The sequence below is a fragment of the Lacerta agilis genome, chromosome 15 (assembly GCF_009819535.1).
Source record: "Lacerta agilis isolate rLacAgi1 chromosome 15, rLacAgi1.pri, whole genome shotgun sequence".
NCBI lineage: Eukaryota > Metazoa > Chordata > Lepidosauria > Squamata > Lacertidae > Lacerta > Lacerta agilis.
The window spans coordinates 42,748,608-42,769,177 of NC_046326.1; the positions used below are offsets into that span (position 1 = coordinate 42,748,608).

Consider the following 20,570-nt stretch of genomic DNA (forward strand, 5'->3'; position numbering starts at 1 on the left):
CACTAAATAGCTGGTAGTTAGCAAAAACTCCTGTTGCAAGTCATTCCCAATGGTGGGTGGTGCCCCCACCCTCTGGCTCCCATTCCCTGCTTGTTCTTTCTCCAACTCTTCCCAGCAAACCACACCGGCTACTTCTCATCAGAGTGAGGAGAAATGGCTAGTTCAAGGCCAGAAAGAAAGCCCCTGGCAATTGGAAAGAAGAAAACCCTTGGACACAATCAGTCCATGACTCCTTGTTACTTCCCTAGTACAGCTTGGTACCTAAGACTGAAACAAAAGACAGTTATGAGTCTGTGGTTGTCTGATGCAGTGCCAGGAAAAGGACTCCTAGGCCTTAAGCAGTTGTGCAAAAAAGTTGCGGATTGGTGTCGGTGCTGGGTGTTTACAGAGGAGCTGCAGCTTGGGTGGGAGAAAACCAGAATCACTTTGGGAAGAAATCCTTGAAAGAACATTCTGCTCTGTCCCAAGAGGAAAGACTCCCCCTGCCCCCTCTACATGCACATGCACACACCCCTGCCCAACCCTCTGGCTTCTTTCCAGGCCCCTGCTGGGAATTAAAAACCCCACAAGACACCTCATAGACTGCTCTCATGCCTCGAACATGCAGCAGCCAGGTGAGGCAACTTTACCTGTGCTGCTGCTCACAGACAGTTCAGGAAGCTGAGAACAGAGCAACTTTTTCACACACACCCCTGCTGCAAAATCTTTCTCTGGCTCTGAAACCAGGAGGGTTGTGAGCGGAAGAGAATTCGCAGAAACACTGTCTCACTGCTCTCAACACTGATGGCCCACTTTGCTGCCTCCAGGGCATGTGTAGTCCTCTGTCAATCAATCGGGTCAGGGGCCAACCGTCTTCTTGGCAGGCAGCCATAACTGGCTTGTAGGGCAGGGCTTTGTAGGAAGATTTCTGCAGGCAAGGAAGGAGGAAGTGAAGCAGTGTGGAAGCAGCTTTATCTGGAGGGTGTGTTGAGTGGGGGGGGGCAATAAGGAGCTGCTGCTTCGCAGAGAATGCCAGCATGAAAGAGCAGCTGGTGCCACCTGCCAGGCCCAAGCCCCATTGTGCTGCTCCCTCACGCAGTCAGGTGGACAAACCAAAGGCAATGGGACAGCAACAAGCAGCAGCTTCTGCCACACACACCCCCCCCCAGCAGCACAAGAGGTGGGTATCAATGGCCACCACTTCAGGGGGTGGGGGGCTGATGGTGCCGCAGGACAGAGGGCAGGCTGTGGGGGTTGCTGCTCCAGCATCTCTGGGGCGGTGAATTGGGCTAGGCTTTGGGGGCTTGGCAGCTGTCCCAGAACGCCAACCCTGTTGGAGGTTTTATCCCCTGACGCTTCTGCTTGTTTCAAGAATGCTTCGTTTCAGTAGCAACCCAGATACAGCTTTTTTAAACACGCACATCAAAACTGTTCCTCTCAGCATTGTGAACCTCAGTGGTGATTTCGCCCCCCTCATACTTCACTTGCTTTGCATTGGCGATTCTGCTGTGCTACTGGTGGGGTGGGGGGGGGGGAGCTTAGCCAGGCCAAGGAGTTCACAGCATCTTAGTAGATCACAAAAGAACACAAAATTGTTTTAGCAACCCTTGCCAACTGGTGCCCTCCAGATGCCTGGCGCTGAGAGCTGCAGGCCATCCTATCCAGAGGGCGCCAGGTTGCAGAAGGCTGTCAAAGCAAATCTTTCCTATCATTGTAGCACTGCTTTTGGAGGAAACTATGAACAGGATTGTTTCAATTCATTAACCAGTGACCAACGGTGCTGGGAGGGGGAAGGATAGATGTGAGAACTCCTCCCAGTTTTCTTGTATGCCTAGCAGATTTTTAAAAAGTTGCCTAGTTGTTTCCATGTTTCAAGCCTCTCCTCAAATACTTTCCAGTCTCCCTCCCCTCCGCCTCTGGCTCAGTCATCTCTTCCCTCTCAGGCTCCCTGCGCCTGCCCTGTGGAGCCAGCCGCTCCCCGCCTGGTTATCTCCTTCTACCCGCAGCACAGGCCCTCTTCCTCCCCCCACCCCATGTTGCACTCTGCCACAAAGGCTTGCAAAAGCCACAAGCTGGGAAGATTTAATTAGACGACTTTCCGCTGCTGCAGCCGCTGGTAGTAGCATTGTTCTGCCGAGAGATTAGCTGACTAAAGACAGATCCACCCACTCAGTTCAGAAGTGTCAGCAGTTTTCCCTGGCACATTTATGAACTGGCATTTCTGAAGCAAGTGATCGATTCCTGTCTCGTTTTGTAGGTCTCGAGGATCTGTTCTCCCTTTGCCAATAGGAGCCAAAACATAGCAGACTCTTTTGAGCTGTGAAAAAACTTTCCATGAAAATATTCCCACTACATCGCAAGTTTGAAGCGGGGGGGGGGGGGTGGCCTTCCCAGAGAGGTGTGTCCCCTGCCAATGGCGGTGAGCAGGACCACCTCTTTTCACACCAATAATCTCCACGTCTCCCCAGCAACCCCCTTCCCTCTTGTGCAAAGGCATGCGCCAGGGTTCAGGACACACTAGCCTCATTTAAAGGCAGGCGCACCCTGCTAATGGTGAAGACTTCTGTACTGCCATCGCCCAGAAGAGCTTCCAGAGGAGAGACCACGCCCGAAAAACAGCTGGAACCGTTTTCAGTAGAATCTGCGTCCTCTGCAGTGCCCCCTTGTGGCACAGAGACAACAGCAACAACAACTGGGAGGCAGAGTAACTATCAGAGTTAACATTTATTTAATATTTCTTCTTTTAAACCATTTGTGATTCACCTCAAGGACTGCAAGACAGGTTACCATCTAAAATAAAATAGTATAGAAGCACAATACAAACTAAGCAGTGAAGACAAATAGCAGCAGCAACGAAATACAGCAAATAACAGGCGAGGGGTTGGGGGAAATACACTTGTTACTTGGTACCTAAAACATGATTTTAAAAAAAGTGTCGATGCCAGGCATGCCTCCTTTGAAAGTGTATCACAAAAGCAAGGCACCAGCACAGAGAACGCCCTGTCCCAAATCGCCACCTGCCTGACCTGTGACAGTGAGGTGCCAGGAGCTGGACCTTAAGACAGTGGTCTCCAGGAACCAGCAGGTTCATATGGGAGGAAGCAGAGCTCCTTCAGGTACCCTTTAAGGGATTAGGCTTTAAAAAAAACAGTAGGAGAAGCACCTTGAACTGCACCCAGAAACCAACAGCAACCCAGTGGTAGTCTTGCAAGTATTGCTGATACACATTCAGCAGCCTGGACATTCCCCCCACAGTTCTTACCTTGGATGTTATCAACTGCAAACGTGGCCAAGTAATTACTCAAGGGGAGATGCAAGCTGGTAAACCAATCAAAGCTGATGAAAAATGTTTCCTACCATTTGGGTGTCAACACCAGGACTAGATTTAATGGCAGATTTAACTGTGAACCAGTTCGGTATGGAGAAGTGTGACCCCTATGCCACAAGACTCTTTGGCACAGTGGAAGGATGGAACACATGCTGTGCCACATCATGTTCTGTGTTGACAGAGCATACTTGACTGCCAAACAATTTTCGGGGTGAATCTCTCTCACACACAAAGATGATGTCATGATACAACACAAATACGACGCCTATCCTAAACTTGCACAGCAAAGAATAAAGGAAGTGGGTGGCCAGGATGCTTAAGAGGGGAGAAAATGAAATTCCACTGAGGAAGCTGCCTTATACCACTGGTCCATCTAGCTTAGTACTGTTTACACTGCCTGGCAGTGGTTCTCTAGGGTTTCAGACTCTCCCAGCCCTACCTGCAGATTGAACCAGCAGCCTTCTGCATGCAAGGCAGATGCTCTGAGCTATGGCCCTTCCTGAAGAGAGTCCTTTCCCAGGCTGAGACGGAGCTCTCGAACAGAAGGATTAAAACAAAAAGTATGTCAGTCACAGCAATGACCCCAGACAGTATCTTGAGGGTGTTTACTGAAAAGACAATAAAAAACCTCTCTCAATTTATCTTCACGCATGTAACAAAGTGACTTACAGAAAAGCACCTGCTACCACTGGCTCCCAAGACAGTTCCTGCCCCAGCCTTTGCCAGACAGGACGCCCTTCTTGTGGGCCAATTTACATAAGAATCCTGCTGTCCGTCTGCCACGATTTAACTTTAAATCTATTAGGCAGTGACTGAAGCTCATCTGCTAACAGGCACGGGGAAATCTGCCCCATTCAAAAACCTCCCATACTTACACTTCGTCTGGGTCTAGAAGAGAGCAAGATTGCCGCCTTCTCAGAAACAGAAATTGCATTGGGAGAAATGGAAACTAGTCCAGATGCAACAGGAGCAATTCAGACAAGACAAATTGAAAGTGCTTGTACAGAAGGATTTTGGTGGGTGCACCTGCCTTATCTCAGAGTTCAAAGGCTGCCCACCACAATAACACCCACCACTAATTATTTCAGAAGAAGAAGAGTTTGGATTTGATATCCTGCTTTATCACTACCCGAAGGAGTCTCATAGCGGCTCACATTCTCCTTTCCCTTCCTCCCCCACAACAAACACTCTGTGAGGTGAGTGGGGCTGAGAGACTTCAGAGAAGTGTGACTAGCTCAAGGTCACCCAGGAGCTGCATGTGGAGGAGTGGAGACGCGAACCCGGTTCCCCAGATTACGAGTCTACCGCTCTTAACCACTACACCACACTGGCTCTCAGCCCAAGTTTCTCCTATTCTCTTGGCAGTTTGGCACCTTTTCTCCATGGAAAACCTTTTAGTCACAGGAGCAGCTGACAAGTGCCCAGAGGGCAGCTGCATCCATATTTTTCTCGCTCCCTCGTGAGTGCAAAGGATTGGCATGAGCAGAAAAGTAAAGGGAATCCCTGCAGCAGCCAAGTCATATCCACACACAACATGCTGCCAACAGCAGCCTCCACATCACTTGCATGCAGAAGGGAACTAGCCGGCCTTGCTTTATGAGCATGTGGGCCGCAGAGAGTGCAGCACAGCAGCCCATCCCGACAGGGGCCTTCAGTGCTGAGTAGAGCCAGAAACTGCAGAAACATGGGCTGAAGGAGACAGGCCAGTTCCACAGAAATTGTGCAAAAGTGCAGGAAATGCATCCAGATGAGGACTGGCCCCAGGAAGGTGCCAGCAAGGCTGCGTTACTGTGGAGCTTGCTCCAGAAGGGGGAGGGGGAGATAACACCTGCCCCTGTTCTTTCCTGACCTTTGGCCATGCTGGCTGTGGCTGATGGGAGTTGGGGGACCAACATCATCTGGACGGCACCACATTGGCTTCCCCTGTTGTACAGCTCAAAATAACCCCAGGTGGAATCGCCAGCATGGCTGAGGTTTTGTTTTTTAATGCGACAGGCCATCAAGAACTCCCACATTCCAAGCAAAAGTCAGCTGGATGGATGGTTGGATGGATGTAGATTTACCTCCAGAATTTCAAGCACTGAACTCTTGGAGATCAAAACTACCACAGGAAGTGGGGCAGCTGGAAGTCAAGATAACAGAAGCCATGAGCTGCTCAAGTCCCCCCCCCCTTCACTGCTCTGTCATGACCACTCATTTCCAACCAACCAAAATGTCACAACTGACTGCACAGTCTCTTCCTCTACGATAGAAAGTGTATTTCAGCTCCCGAGTAAATTCTAAGTGCATTTCATAAAAACACGGAGCTGAATCCTGGAATGCTGGTTTTTAAAAAGCAGACCAACCATTGACTACTTAATATTGCAGTGTATTGCCTGGTTCCTAAAATAACCCCTAGGAAAAGGAAGCAGCAGGAATAAGTGCCCCCTGCCCTGTGCTAGGCCACTGGAAGGTGGATCCTCTTGGGAAAGAACTACAATTAGTCGCGGTTCTTTAGTTGCTGAAGGTAGGCACAGCCTTGTTCCAGCTTCCTGGGACAGCAATAGAACTATTTATTCCCTAGGAAATGATGCTGCTCTGGGCTGCTCAGACTCATATGCCCAGCTGCGTTTCTAGGCTTCTTCAGAGAGAGGCCTGTTTCTAAGGCAGAGGAAGGAGGTTCCCTCCTCACAGACCCCGCTGCAGGGGCACGTGGCACAGTTCAAAAGTCACACGGTGGTTTCTCATCACAAAGCTGCTCCTGCATCCTGCTGACTCCATCCCAGGCCAGGTCTTTCTCAGCTAACATTCTCCTTGGCTGAATCTGAAAGGGGAGATCACACTTTTTGTTTTTGTTTCTTATTATTTATTACAGCTCTCTCCCACCTTCCCTCCAAGGAGCCCAGGGCTGCACAAACGGTTCTCTTCCCCTCTCTATTTTGTCCTCACAACAACCCTGTGAGGTAGACTAGGTAATCCAAAGAGGAGAACCATTTCCCCAGGTGATTCGAGGAACCTAGGGATGAGCTTCCTGGGGGTTCTAGGAACCTAGGAAGCTGGCTTGTACTGAGTCAGCGCATCAGCTCCATACCTGAAAGGGCTGACTGATGCCAACCAGGGATTGCATTGTGTTGCTGTAATAACCCAGGAGAAACTCTCCTCCTGTTGCTGGAAGCTCCTCAGCACTGAGATAGACCTGGGAAGAATAAAGCAAAGGCATTCAGCAAAACATCTGGAACGAAGCAGCCAGCAGTGGTAACCTCAGGCTACTTCCCTCTCACCTGCTTTGCATCCTCCTCAGAGGAAATCTCGTTGTCCTGCACCCAGGCATACATCACGTAGTCATTTGCATGCCTGAAGGTCACCTGCAAGGGGGGAGAGCTGCCTTGAGCACAACCTGGTTGTCAGAGGAGCGAACACCTGTCTAATGTGTGAGAGGTATTTGCTCTGGTTAGCCAAGGAAATGGGATGCAAACTCTGAACTGTTTCACACTTCAGTATTGCTAAGAGCGGGACGAGGTTTTAGAAATGAGGGAATATGATAGCAAAAGCAAGATTAATCCAAGGCCGCACAATGATTTATCACAAAGTTTGTAACCTTTTCTCTAAGGAAATTATGGCAACACATGTGGTATTTAGAGGCTGAGACACAGACAGAAGAAGAGGCCTAAATAATCCAAAAGATTCCCATACCAAAGACCAAGTCTCCTGGCTTTTGGCTGCTTCCATCAAAATGAGAACTTTCAGGCGCAAGGAGGTTTGCCCAAACTCACGAGCCTCCTCTTGTCTCTGAGCCTTGCCTTTGTTTCTGGGACACGGCCTGCAGCCTGTTCTTTCCCCTAAGGAACCAGACCCTTTGCCCAGGTCGCTCAGTGCCCCCCTCCCACCCTGATACCTCAGCTTCACACAACCCACCACTGCCTGCTTTTAGTCATCCTTGGCTGCAGGATGCCAAAAATCCTCTCGGAACTGTGGGCGCTCTGGGCAGAAGGAAATCTCTGACCCTGTGTATCCCTCAGGAGGGACCAGGAGGGCCTCTCCTTCACCAGGAGAAAATGGCACAGTTTTTCTCATGACCACAGCACACCTTACCCTCAAAGGAGCAGAGGAAATGGAAGCCAGGCCATTGGTACGTTGGCTCTTTGCTGTCTACACCAGGCACCCCCAACCTGCGGCCCTCCAGGTGTCTTGTCCTACAACTCCCATGATCCCTAGCTAAGAGGACCAGTGGTCAGGGATGATGGGAATTGTAGTCCAAAACATCTGGAGGGCCGCAGGCTGGGGATGCCTGGTCTACATTGACTGCAACAGCAATCCAGGGTTTCAGGCAGGGGTCTTTCCCAGCTCAAGAAGCCAGGAATTAAACCGAGGACCCTTCTGCATGTCTCTGCTGCTGAGCTATACTCCTTCCCCCTCAGTACACATCTGTGGCAATGTCACCTTGTAGAGACCAATCCAGTCCCAGGCACTGCTTGGAAATTCAGGAGCTGTGGAGTAGCGGACGGTGGCATCTTGCTCAGCATCCCAGTTGCCCACAGGATGCAGCCTGACCAGTGGGACAGGTGGCAGAGGCTTCATCTGGAAGAAAGGAAATAAGTTGTATCCCATAACCACCCATTCAACAGCAGCAGTCAGAAGCCGCTCTTCATGCTCCCAACTCTGAAAATGTTAATCATCCTCAAGTGCTGCCATTCAAAAGATAAGCTATCCTAAAAAGCTAGACAGCATCTTAAAAAGCAAAGACATCACCTTGCCGACAAAGGTCCGTATAGTTAAAGCTATGGTTTTCCCAGTAGTAATGTATGGAAGTGAGAGCTGGACCATAAAGAAGGCTGATCGCCGAAGAATTGATGCTTTTGAATTATGGTGCTGGAGGAGACTCTTGAGAGTCCCATGGACTGCAAGAAGATCAAACCTATCCATTCTCAAGGAAATCGGCCCTGAGTGCTCACTAGAAGGACAGGTCCTGAAGTTGAGGCTCCAGTACTTTGGCTACCTCATGAGAAGAGAAGACTCCCTGGAAAAGACCCTGATGTTGGGAAAGATGGAGGGCACAAGGAGAAGGGGACGACAGAGGATGAGATGGTTGGACAGTGTTCTCGAAGCTACTAACATGAGTTTGGCCAAACTGCGGGAGGCAGTGAAGGATAGGCGTGCCTGGCGTGCTCTGGTCCATGGGGTCACGAAGAGTCAGACACGACTGAACGACTGAACAACAACAACAACAAAAATCCTAAAAAGATTGTAGAGTGACCCTCAATTTTTTTTGGGGGGGGGGCGGCAGCTTTGCAGGAGACCTTCCCAAATCAGTAGGCTGACCCAGTTGCCGTTTGCAAGCACCTACAGAAGAGAAGAGTTTAAATGGGCCTGGAAATCAAAGGCAGAGTCAATCCTGTTGATCTACTTCGGGTGCAAGGGCTCTCTCTCCACCAACCATGAGATGGTTTGTGATCTGTCTTTGAGACACAGAGCAGGACTACCTTGGGTAGCTGGAAAGCTTGTAAAGCCTTCCCAGGTCTTCTGTAGCTGGGCTTCATCCGTCCAGCCATTCTTCTGATGGAAGGGACCGGAGCCGTGACCAAGAGAGGGAGAGGAGAACATTACCTCAAGTTCAAAGGTCCCGGTGACAGGTTTGTGGTCGCTGATGCCGTAACTCATGTGGCTGATGTAGCTGTGCAGGGACACAGAAATGGCCTCCTCTTCTGGCATCTCTCCTGCCTCCGAGGCCAACTGCAAAAGGTGCTTCACCCTCCAGAGGATCCGATCCGTCCACGCAGGCTTCCGCTTCTTCCCACTGCAAAAGGGGAGGCAGTGAGGACACACCAACGAAGCAACGCTGCTACCCATGGCAGCAGCAGCAGAGGCATTATGGGGACAATATATTTTTATTTCTAGCTCAATCAAACAACACCTGTACGTTAGCAGATCTAAAAGAAAGGCAGACCAAGAAAGAGGGAGGTTAATCAACTTCGTATCAGAAAACAACATGAACTAGCAGCAACCAAGTGTTAACCAGGCTGCTATCAGCTAGAGGCAGCTTTACATTTACAGTGGCCCACGTGGTAAGTCATGAGAACGTCAAGTGCTCAGGAGAGGTTTGCCCACATTGAAGTTTGTGCCACCTGCATCTCTGGCCCTGATCCTGGGTAGTTTTTCAAAAGCTCTGCTGTCTCTTCGGAGTGAAATGGTCATAACCCCAGGAGACAAATACAGCCTGGGCTGCCTGGTCATTCTCAGAGGACTCAGTCAATAGAGAAGGTGTTGGCAAGGTTATCCGGCCCACAGAGAGTGTCCATGGGCTGGACATGTGCAGAGCGATGCCGGAAATCACGTCTGCGCATGCCCAGACACCGAAAACCGCGCCTGCGCAGAAGTGATTTTTGGCGTCTGGACATGCACAGATGCAATTTCTGGTGGCACCCAGCAAGGCGCCACGCTGGTTTAGCGCAGCACTCGGGGGGCTTGCCGAGCGGACAGCTTGGTTGGCGGGCAGCTCGTGGGCCGGTAAAACGGCCTTCATGGGCCGGATGTTGCCGGTGTCTGCGATAGAGCATGAGGCTTTTAATCTCAGAGTCATGGATTTGAGCCCCACTTTGGGCAAAGTATTCCTGCACTGCAAGGGGTTGGGCTAGATGACCCTTTAGACCCCTTCCAACTCTATAATTCTATGATAAAAAGATGTGGGAAGAAGACAGTTTGCTTGGCAGCACTAAACTGTTCTTGCCACTGGAGTTACCAGTAGCTCAAGATCTGACCCGTTCACTCCATTCCCCACCTGGGTCTCTTTGGAGGGATTAAGCTACCCAAGGGGCAGCTGAGCAACCTACAAATCCCTTTTTAAGCAGCTGAGCGGACTAAATACCAGGCAGCAGAGCCCTTTTGTGCCTTGTGGAAGCAAGTGCAGCAGAAGCATTTCCTATCCTGACTTCTGAGGAGCCCCAGCAGGCAGGCAAGGAAGTTGAATCCACAAGGGCTATCACGCTGGGGAACAACTGCTTCCTTCATCCCCATTGATCACTGTGGGGGAAACTCTCCGTTGCACCTAGATGCAAGAGGCTCTCTTTTTTATTTCAGGTCCATCATGCCAATTAGCAGGTTAGGATCAGCCTCCAGCAGCTGGAGAGAAAAGAGCAGCAACAGTTTGAAATGCTAATAGTCTAATAGTCTAAAATGCTGAAGATTTGGAAAGGAGGGCATCAAAATCTCCTTACTTAAACCAAAAGAGCGTCTTCTGCCCCCTGAAATAGAAACAGACATTAGTGCAAAAATCCCAAACCCCTATTCCACTGGAGCTCTTTTGGAGGACTGAGCCAAGACACTGAGGAAGAACCTGCTCAGACTAAGATGTCCAGGGCCAGCTCTCTCCTTCCCCAAACTGCCTCCCCCTTTCTTCTCAGGTGGGCTGCTCATTCACCTTCACCAGCCTGGTCATACGTCCGAGATGTGTGTGTTGTGGGGGTAACCAGCATTTACCTGGTGTCATAGTCATTTGAGTACAGGTCAAACTTGTAGGTGGGTTTGAACTTCAGGGGCCCCTCCATGAATTCTTGAAGAATGGGTTCCTTCTTCTTAGCCATGTTAAGCTGAATAAATAAAAAGAAAGGAAGAAGAAGAAGAAGAAGAAGAAGAAGAAGAAGAAGAAGAAGAAGAAGAAGAAGAAGTTTGGATTTGATATCCCGCTTTATCACTACCCTAGGGAGTCTCAAAGCGGCTCACATTCTCCTTTCCCTTCCTCCCCCACAACAAACACTCTGTGAGGCGAGTGGGGCTGAGAGACTTCAAAGAAGTGTGACTAGCCCAAGGTCACCCAGCAGCTGCATGTGGAGGAGCGGAGACGCGAACCCGGTTCACCAGATTACGAGTCTACCGCTCTTAACCACTACATCACACTGGCAAAGCAGCAACCAGGCCCAACTAAAAGACACTCCTACATAGGAGAAGTTCTGCAGCCTCCTCTTAGAGGCGCCTTTCTTTCTTTGGGAAAGGAGATCCATATGAAGGTCATTTTACTCCACAGAAATCAGTATGGAATGGGACAAGCAAGTTTCACCACTTCCCAGGAGGAAATTTAGAGCCAACTGTGAAACAGATATGGACCAGGAATAAGGCAAAATATTATGGGAACAAAATGTAAATATTCACAGATGTGTTGCCAAGTGACATTTGGGGGCCGAGTCATGGGTGGGTGGAATCAGCAGGAGAAATGGTAGGGTCTTCCATCAGGGGAAGCCAGAAGAGAGAAGGAAGCAGAAGATCCATGCTGATGGCACCTGCACAGGAATGAAGAGAACAGAACTTGGAGGTAGTACCTGGTCCTTTTCCCACAAAAGACTGAATCGGCTGTTATTGATTGATTCTCGAATGAAATGCAGGCCGTAATCTTCAATCCGGAAGTTCAAGTCGCCAAACCAGAAGAGAATGCTTCACAGAGAAGAAACAAGAAATAGCTGCTTGTGAAAAAACAGGAGAAAGCTGCAAGGCAGACAGCAGGCATAGCAGATTCATCCGCACATGATATCTCAGGAGCACATTTGCTCTGTAGCTCTCCATTCTCTTTCACCACTGTGCAAAGTTATCTGTCCTCTCACTCACTTTGAACTGCATGGTCCCCCCCCCCCAATTAGGAAGCTTCACTTGGTCTTGAAAGTGACACAATGGCTCCCAAAAGAGCTGCCAGAACAATGCTCAAAATGGACTCCTCCCTCTCTGGTCCAGGCACCTTCCCTCCTTCCCTTTGCAGAACCAGGTGCTTCAAAGCAAAAGGGAAGACTTCCAAGCTTGGGAGTAAGACCAAGTGCTGTTCTGCTCGAGGACCTCCTCTTCCTCCAGGAATTTTGTTCCCTTGAATGGACTTCTACAAAATTCCACAAACGCTATCTCTTTTTAGGAGCTGGGCAAAATTTTTGTTATTTTCCTGGGAATTTGGAGCATCAAGTACTGTATTTTTCGCTCCATAAGACGCACTTTTTTCCTCCTAAAAAGTAAGGGGAAATATCTGTGCGTCTTATGGAGCGAATGGTGGTCCCTGGAGCTGAATTGCCCAGGGGCCAAAAGAGGATCATGCTTTTTGTTTTACAAAGAGAAAAGGGGTGTTGAAGGGACCCCGCTCAGCAGCTGATCAGCAAGAGATTGGGGGAGAGATAAGAGTCCCGGCTCCCTTTCAGCCCCACCCTCCATTGTTGAATGTGCTGCAGAGGGAGGTTGTTTGTTTCCTCAGCAACATGTGACTAGCTGATTAGATTATCTGTCTGGAAACTGTAGAAAATGCTCCCTTTCCTTTAGAAGCTGCAGAAATGTAAGTTGAACCCCATAAAAATGGGGCTTTTCCTCTTTGCTTTTCCCCCTTTGCAAAAAAAGCTGCAAAACCTTTAGCTGATCCTCAAAAAACCAGGGCTTTTCCATTTGCAAAAAAAGCTGCAAAACTTTTAGCTGATCCTCAAAAAAACAGGGCTTTTAGAGGAGGAAAACCAGAAAAATATTTTTTTTCTTGTTTCCTCCTCTAAAAACAAGGTGCGCCCTATGGTCCGGTGCACCCTATGGAGCGAAAAATATGTAAGTTTGTGGCCTTCTGCTCAGCTTTTTATTGGGAGAAGTTGAATTTAATCCACATTTTATTGATGAGCATTTTAGATTGTTTTTAATGTTCATTTTTGTAAACCACTTTAGAGTTGCTTTTGTGGAAACAGCAACAAATCAATCACCACCACCATCTTCATGAAACAACCGTCTTCCGGGTGCTCTCACTTTGGGTTCAAAGCTATCAGAGGGGCTCCCTAAACTAAATGGACACATGACATATGTGGCAGAGGCCAAGCCAAGCTGGATCCTCTTTTCCTGGAAGCAGCCTCGGCCAGATTCAGTTGCCACTCACTCGTGATCCAGGACGTTGGGAATCTTTTCGCCTTCAAACTGCTGCATCTCCAAGATACGCTCAAAGTCATCCAGCCGCTGCCCTGCATTCTCCATGTGGGCTGGCAGGTGGCAGTTCAGGAAACAGACGGTATGTCCATAAACAGACATGCGAGTGGTGACGCCCCCCTTGTTTCCCTACAAGACATAAGAAGCCAAGGCACAGGCAGATCAGGTCATGTTTAGCCTGGAGAAGAGAAGGTTAAGGGGTGATATAATAGCCATGTTCAAATATATAAAAGGATGTCATATAGAGGAGGTAGAAAGGTTGTTTTCGGCTGCTCCAGAGAAGCGGACACGGGGCAATGGAGTCAAACTACAAGAAAGAAGATTCCACCTAAACATTAGGAAGAACTTCCTGACAGTAAGAACTGTTGGACAGTGGAATTTGCTGCCAAGGAGTGTGGTGGAGTCTCCTTCTTTGGAGGTCTTTAAGCAGAGGCTTGACAGCCATCTGTCAGGAATGCTTTGATGGTGTTTCCTGCTTGGCAGGGGGTTGGATTGGATGGCCCTTGTGGTCTCTTCCAACTCTAAGATTCTATGATTCTAGGTCCCCCAGATCACACAACAACAGCGCTTGAGGCTGTTTTCAGACTTGTTTCCATTGAACTGGTTTCCATTTACAGGTACATCTCAGAAGCAACACCTACCATTCATAAATATTCGTCAAACCACAGAGCTATTTTTCTAGAAGAGGAGGTGTTGGAACTTATCAGGAACACCTCCTTTGTTCTCTTATAATGGCAATGGTGCCCACCTAAGAGGTGTCGGAACTGAGTTCCAGTGAGTTTCAGCTTTAAAAAAAGCCCGGGACAATCCCAAACTTGTTTGAAGACAAGAAAGGGACAGTGGAATCCTCAGGACTACAGAGAAGTATGCCACCATGAGTGTTAAACAGGTAGCCAGGAATCAGACTGTACTTTGGGTTTAGAAGCAAGGAGCAAACTTGCCAGACCCAGGGATGGCAGCACTTTTTGCTCTGATGTGGTCCAATCCTGCATCATCATACAGATTAATCTCTGTAGCCCTTGACAAGTTTATAACTTCAGACAAAATGTTTTAAAACTCTAGTAAAAAGAGTAAAAATTATATACATTCTTTTATTCCTCACTGAAGCCACTGCAGACAACATGCAGAAGCCAAGACTAAGTTGCAGTTTGAAAAGGCGTTAAAATGCCTGGAAAACACGGTGAGCTGCTTACCCAATATCCGTAGAGACCCGTGCGAGTGTACTGGCTTTGAATGTCCCGTATGAAGGGGACGTGAGGCTGCTTTGCAAAGACCAGGAGGAGGAGGCCCTGCATGCGTATGGAAGATATCTGCAAGAGATTTTTTTAAAAAAACAAATACTAGCAAACCCCCAGAAAAAGTTAGGATCATCTTCTATGCTCTCAGACCACAAGCCAGTAGCAGATGGTGCTCGATGCCCCAGGAAATCCCAGGCCTGGGAAGGGAATCCAAACACTGCTCAGTTGGCTAAAGGAAGGAGACTGCATCTCCCCTGAAGGCCAAGGAAAGCTGCTGCTTCCTCCATTCTTGGTGGAATTTTGAGATAAATGGAAGTCAGGCAGTACCAAGAACCTCTTCCTGCCCAGCCCTGATAAAGGCACTGGCGAGCATCTCACCAAAGCCAGTGCAATGCTCAACAGAACTCTGGCTGTGGAGTAGTGTCTGGGGACCAAGCACAGGAAACAGCAAAATTGTAGCCTTGTCTTATATATTTTAACGCACAGCCACTGCAATTCTAGGTGGTTGGCAGGCCCTTTGGAATCAAACCAGACTAGAACATTCTTGAAATCAAAAGAACATAAGAAGGTCCTTCACAACTGGATCAGGTCAAAGGGGGTCATCTAGCCCACTGCCCTGTTTCCCACAGTGGCCAACCTGATCCCCATAAGCAGGACCTGAAAACAGCAGAAATACTCTCCCCACTTGCAAGTCACCATATTCAGAGGCACTTATTGCCTCCAGACCAGTGGAGGGAGCACAGAGCCACTGTGACTACATTACTTCTTGCATCAGAGACAATTCTACAACACCTAATTCCAAATGCCAGCCTTGAATGGTTTCTGCTTTGGTGGGTCCCTGGGAGGAGCGGGTAGTCACTGAGAATGCCCCCCCCCCAAACGTGCCTATGCTGAATGCAAACTCTGGGGCACTTGCAGCAGATCTATGACTGACAGCTGGTCAGGAAGGAGGCGGGGCCACGCCCAAATGACAGGACACCTCACATGCCAGAATATTCATCAGGAGAATGTAAGCCAGAGACCACCAATAGACAAACCAATATGATTACCTTGACATAGCTTAGAGGAGAAAGAACATTCATGAAGAAAATACTCCACGGATCATCAAAGGCCATGTCGGACAGGAAATTCACGATCTTGGAGTTCACCTCCTGTAAACTGAACACTCCAGAGTTAACCCAGGTAATCTTACATCTCATTTTGACAAAATGTACCCAGACCTATTGGGAAACACTAAGAGCAGGAGCGGCTGCTGTCCAATAAGATGTTTGTTAATCTTTTAACCCCATCACCTGCATCCACATGCGCACCCTGCCCTAGTGAAAGCAGAGGAAGCAAGGGTGCATCACTGGATACCATCTTAGCACACTGAGTACTGACTACTCAGTACTACTCAGTGAAATCACACACCAAGAGCCTTCTTTCTTGAAGTCCACACAATCCTGAATGGCTGCACCTTTTCTTAAGTGAGATCTCTCACCTGTGCCACATTCCCCCTATGTCCAGAGACCTGCAAGAGACCTTCTGCAAAAGATCTCAAGAAGCACCATGCTTACGAAGGCCACCTCCTCGCTTCTGCAGATGGCATGAGCAGGATGATATCCCCAAGAAGAGCCCCAGCTCTGGTTCCCAAAATACCTACCCAATGACATACATGTCCATTTCCCGGTCTTGCAAGTTGAGCTGCAGCAAAGAGGTGACATCAGGAGGGGGAGAAGCTGTGCCCACGTTCCAAGTCACCAAGTGCAACCTTCAGAGACAGACAAAAGGCAGCGCAGCTGAAGTACAAACAGGTGGGGACAGGCTCCTGTCCGGCACAGCAACCTCACCATCCCACTTCTCTCTCCCCTCCTCCTCATGCCTTATTATCTGTAATCCTGCTCTGAAAAGACCAAAGCCCCGCTGGAGAGAGCCTGGTCCACCTGGGAAGGGCACCTGATCCCTTGAAGCTTCTGCTTCTGCATCTTCCCACAGATCAGAAAAGCCTCGTCGATGGTGCGTGAGACTTCCTCGTGGATCTCGTCATCGGAGCTGACGTCCTCCACGCAAGCCATGAGCTGTGCCACTCGCTGCCGCAGCTGCAGCCGCCCGCCGGAGCCCGTGCTACTCACGCTGGCAGAGCGGCTGCGGAAGGCAGAGGGGGTGCCCTCCAGGTCCAGCAAAGAGACGGAGAGCAAGTCCTGAAGCGGTTCTTCAGGCTGCAAAGATGCCATGGGGCCAACAGGAGAGGGGCATGCCCCACTCCCCCCACCCAAGGCGCCCCCCAGCCAGAGAAGTGTCAGTGTAGGCAGAATTAAGCCTCGCTTCTGGCACAAGCTAAGCAAGGAAGCCGTCAGCTGCACCAGAAGGCAACTCTGAGGCAGGAAGGGGTGTCCTCTTCCTCTCCTTGCAAGCCCTCAAGGTGCACCCCCCACACGCCAAGATTTAATGCCGCTGGAGCCTGGAGATTTATGAAAAGCTATTGTTAACTGAGGCCAATCACATGTTTTTGCCACTGTGTCATGGAGGTATAATCACTGGTTTTGAGGCACGTGCCCCACATGGAGGGATTGCCAAGCCAGGGACCAAATCTGACAAGTGACCCCCCTCAGGAGGCTTTTATTAACACAGCTTCTGGCTAGGAAGGGGTTTGGGGGTTCAGAGGTGGCTGTGGGAGTTTAGCTTGTGGTCAGAGAAGTGTGGGGAAGGGAAAACACATTTGGCCTCCCCCCCCCCGCCCAAGTCAGCCCTCCAGAAGGGGGATGACCGGATGGGCACAGGATGTAGCCCAGAGACAACCTTCCAAGTGCTGCCAGACTACAGCTCCCATCACCCCTGAGCACCGACTCCGCTGCTTGCTGGAAACTAGAGCCCAACATCTACTGGAGGTTCCCCGCAAAGGCAGAAAGCGGATGTGCCACGCAGGGCCGCGGTTAGGAAGACCCGACTGGGACTTCAGACCCCCGACCCGCGGGAAGAGGGAGAAGCGCCACCGGCAGGCGGGCAGCCCGGCAGCCCCCGATCCTGCCTGCCTTTCGGCGGGCGCACCTGATCCCCGCCCCCGGAGGAGCCCCTTTGGCAGCAGGCGCAGCACCTGCTAAATAAGCGGCCCACGAAGGACTCAAATCCCAGTCGGTGCTTTGCAAAAGCCGAAATCGGCTTTGGCGCTTCCCGCGGCGATTAGCATAACTCCCGCTCCGGAGCCTCGCGGGGGCTTTGCCGTAAGAAGGGGCGGGTGGGGGCCGGTCACGGGGCCCCGAAATCCTTCGGGAGGGGTTGCTGCCCGCCTCCTGGCAGGAGAGCCCAAGGGGGCGGAAGCAGCCCTCGCCTCCCCAACAGCCGGGCTGGGGGCGCCACTTGGGGCAGGAAGGATCGGGCGAACTCTGCACATGCCCAGGGGCTCCTCGACACTCCGCCGGGGGCACGTGGGCCAAAAGGGAGATTCCCCATCCCAATATGGGTCCGTCCCCCCTCCGCTTCCTCACCTGAGGTGCTGCGGTCCTTCCTCCGGCTCCATCGCGGAAGAAGAGGCGGGCGAGACCCGAGGGAAGAGCTCGCTCGGCTCTTGTGACCGCTCCGGCCAATTGGGGCAGGGGACGAGGTCGGCGCGCCTCCTGATTGGCTGGGATGCCAAGAGGCCGCGTCCTTCTGAGCACGTGATGCAAACAACGGGTAGCGAATGCAGAGCTATCCAAAAAATTACAGAGTGTCAATATGCCTTGCACTTCCGGATAGAAACAAGCAGCTGCCCAGAGAAGTCAGTTTGGGTTTGGACGGTCGCTGCGCCGGAAAATGCGACCCTGGTGCCTGTTGCTGTTCACGGGGCCTGAACCCCAACCCGCAACATCCGCACGAGGTTACCCTGCTTCGAGGTGTTGCAACAAGCGGCTCTCTTCCGCGCAGAGGACTTTCCGCTCTGCTGCAATGATGGTCGGCGGCTTCATTGGCAGGGACGCGTATTTTTAAAGTTTAAAGATGCGCACAGTAAAATTAGCGTATTTCTCTCAAAATAAAAACCTACACTTTGACGGGGCGTTCGCGTGCCTGTGGTGCTTTGTGCGTGTGTTTCTTTTGCTTGCTTGCCCCGCGCGGTCCGGGCTTCCACCGTTTTCCGCGCGCTGCTCTTACTCGAGGGAGGAAGATTCAAACATGGCTTCTCCATTGGATCTAGGGAGTGGCCCATCCCGGAATCCAAATGGTCCCTTCTGCTAATTTCCTATCTCTGGGGGAGCGCAGCTGTCCCGACGGACTCCCTCCGAGAGCGAGCGAGCGAGCGTGCCTTCCGGGTCGCCTCTGGGCCGGGGAGGCTTCGCGCTCCGCTTCCAGAAGAGCTGCAGGGCTGGGGGACGGGGACAGGGCTTGTCCCAGAGGGCCAGGATGGGACGCAGCAGCGGGGCTGAGGCCGCACGAGAAATAAAACCTCCATGTTCTCCCTTTCGGGGGCGGAAGCGACAGGCCTCAAAGCCCAGAGGAGCTCCCAAGAAGGCAGAGAGCCTCGCCTTGCACCCGCTTTATATATAAATCAGGGCCGGACACACAAGCGCCAGTGCAAATGCGGGTAAGGGAGACCTAGACTCCAAAGAACATGTGCAGAGCACGGCCTCGGTCCAGTATACCTGAAGGAGCGTCTCCACCCCCATCGTCCAGCCCGGACACTGAGATCCAGCGCCGAGGGCCTTCTGTCCGTTCCCTCACTGCAGAAGCCAAGCTACAGGGAACCAGGCGGAGGGCCTTCTCGGTGGTGGCGCCCGCCCTGTGGAACGCCCTCCCAGCAGAGGCCAAGGAGATAAACTACGTCACATTCAGAAGACACCTGAAGGCAGCCCTGTTTAGGGAAGTTTTTAATCTGTGATATTTTAAATGTATTTTAATATTTGATGGAAGCCGCCCAGAGTGGCTGGGGAGGGTACAAATAAAAAATTATTATTATTATTATTATTATTATTAGGCATCAGGGGCTCCTCCCATGCCTCCAGGAAACTACAGGCTAGGAGACGCTTCTCCCGTCGCTCCTTCGGCTCCTGCCGCCTTCCCAGCGTCTTCTGGGAGGGGATTCATTCACCCCTGGCTGTCACCAACTCTACTGAAATCATGGTCTCCGCTGTAGCCTTCTAAGAGGACAACCAGGGAAGCCCACCCACTCCCTAATTCAAGCACTGCTGTGTCGTCCTTAGGTATTTCCCCCTGGTTACTGGAATCCAGCTGCTCAGTAAGCACAGCAGCTGGCACAGCTTTCCTGCCTGCTTCAGTTAAAGAGAAGTCATTCACACCCCATTCTTCCTTCCCTCCCACCCACCCAAGAAAAAGCCAGACTGCAGGCCAGTGCTCTGTCTATGATTTTATTAGATTTGTTTCCAATATGCCCGTATTGGAAGATTGGGAGACAAAAAAAAAAAGGCACAAACTCACATTAAAGAAACAATAAGATCATCTAATCAAGTCTACAAAGTGTTTGCCATAAAAAGGAGTTGCACTAGGAACCAACCAAAACAGATCAGGGAGTTCCTGCAGAGGCCAGCAGAGGATGAGCCCAGAAAGGCAAGAGCATGCTGGGGGGGGGGGCTTCTCTCCCCCCACTGGGCTCCAAAGACGGAAGCCCAGGCAGGTGTTGGAGAGAGCAGCTCAGCTCAGCAACCATACCCACCCTCCTCCTCCAAGCCAACAGGTTGGGGTGGGGTCTGGGTGGTGAAGCCCAACATGTTACGCAGTGCCTCCGCAGCACCCTCTCTGCTCCCATTGCTGGGCTCCCCCCTCCTCCCAAGAAGGAACAAAGAGGTCAGTCGTCGCGGGGGGAGGCAGGGAGAAGGCTCAGAAGATGTGCCTCAGCTACAGTTCAGCAGGAGGCAAACTAAAAAAAAAACGCAACACGCAAAGAGCAGAACAAGGACACACAGTGGAAGTTTGCTGCATTTTTCTCGCTCTTACTGCTAAGCAGGAAAGCTTTGTGTTTTAATGAGAGCTTTCACCTTCGCACCACAATCTTCCCTTGATTTTCTCCCCCGCCCTTCAAAATGTCACCATCTGTTTCCATAGAGATGTGGTGTCACCAGATACAAAGCCTCTCAGCTAAAAAACAAATCTTTAAGCAGCAGGAGTGATAAGAACAGCCATAGAAACAGTTAACACATTCAAGCGTAAGAATCCTCTTA

At 50.6% G+C, this 20,570-nt stretch overlaps 1 protein-coding gene across 3 annotated transcripts; it reads right to left on the reverse strand.

The window, feature by feature from the left end:
* Positions 1-4,632: 4,632 nt before the first annotated feature.
* On the reverse strand, positions 4,633-17,975 carry INPP5K (inositol polyphosphate-5-phosphatase K). Of its 3 annotated transcripts, none has more exons than XM_033171570.1 (13): positions 16,378-16,670; positions 16,085-16,192; positions 15,492-15,600; positions 14,398-14,514; positions 13,158-13,333; positions 11,596-11,707; positions 10,760-10,869; positions 10,498-10,524; positions 8,891-9,080; positions 7,727-7,864; positions 6,568-6,651; positions 6,378-6,482; positions 4,633-6,110 (listed from the first exon to the last, which is right to left on the reverse strand). In XM_033171570.1, the coding sequence occupies exons 1-13, from the start codon at positions 16,653-16,655 to the stop codon at positions 6,009-6,011; spliced, it is 1,656 nt and encodes a 551-aa protein (XP_033027461.1). In that variant the 5' UTR covers positions 16,656-16,670; the 3' UTR covers positions 4,633-6,008. The 3 variants fall into 3 exon arrangements, with proteins under 3 accessions (XP_033027461.1, XP_033027463.1, XP_033027462.1); XM_033171572.1 differs by lacking the exon at positions 16,378-16,670 and adding an exon at positions 17,907-17,975 and having other exon boundaries at positions 4,634-6,110; XM_033171571.1 differs by lacking the exons at positions 10,498-10,524; positions 16,378-16,670 and having other exon boundaries at positions 4,635-6,110.
* Between the last annotated feature and the right edge of the window lie 2,595 nt (positions 17,976-20,570).

Excerpts from the sequence above, each read along its gene's own strand:
- INPP5K (XM_033171570.1), bottom strand. The coding sequence starts at position 16,655 with ATGGCATCTTTGCAGCCTGAAGAACCGCTTCAGGACTTGCTCTCCGTC. Across the intron at positions 15,601-16,084 it reads ATGGACATGTATGTCATTGG|TTTACAGGAGGTGAACTCCA; the intron begins GTAGGTATTTTG and ends TGGAGTGTTCAG. Across the intron at positions 11,708-13,157 it reads CCCAACGTCCTGGATCACGA|CATTCTCTTCTGGTTTGGCG; the intron begins GTGAGTGGCAAC and ends TTCTCTGTGAAG.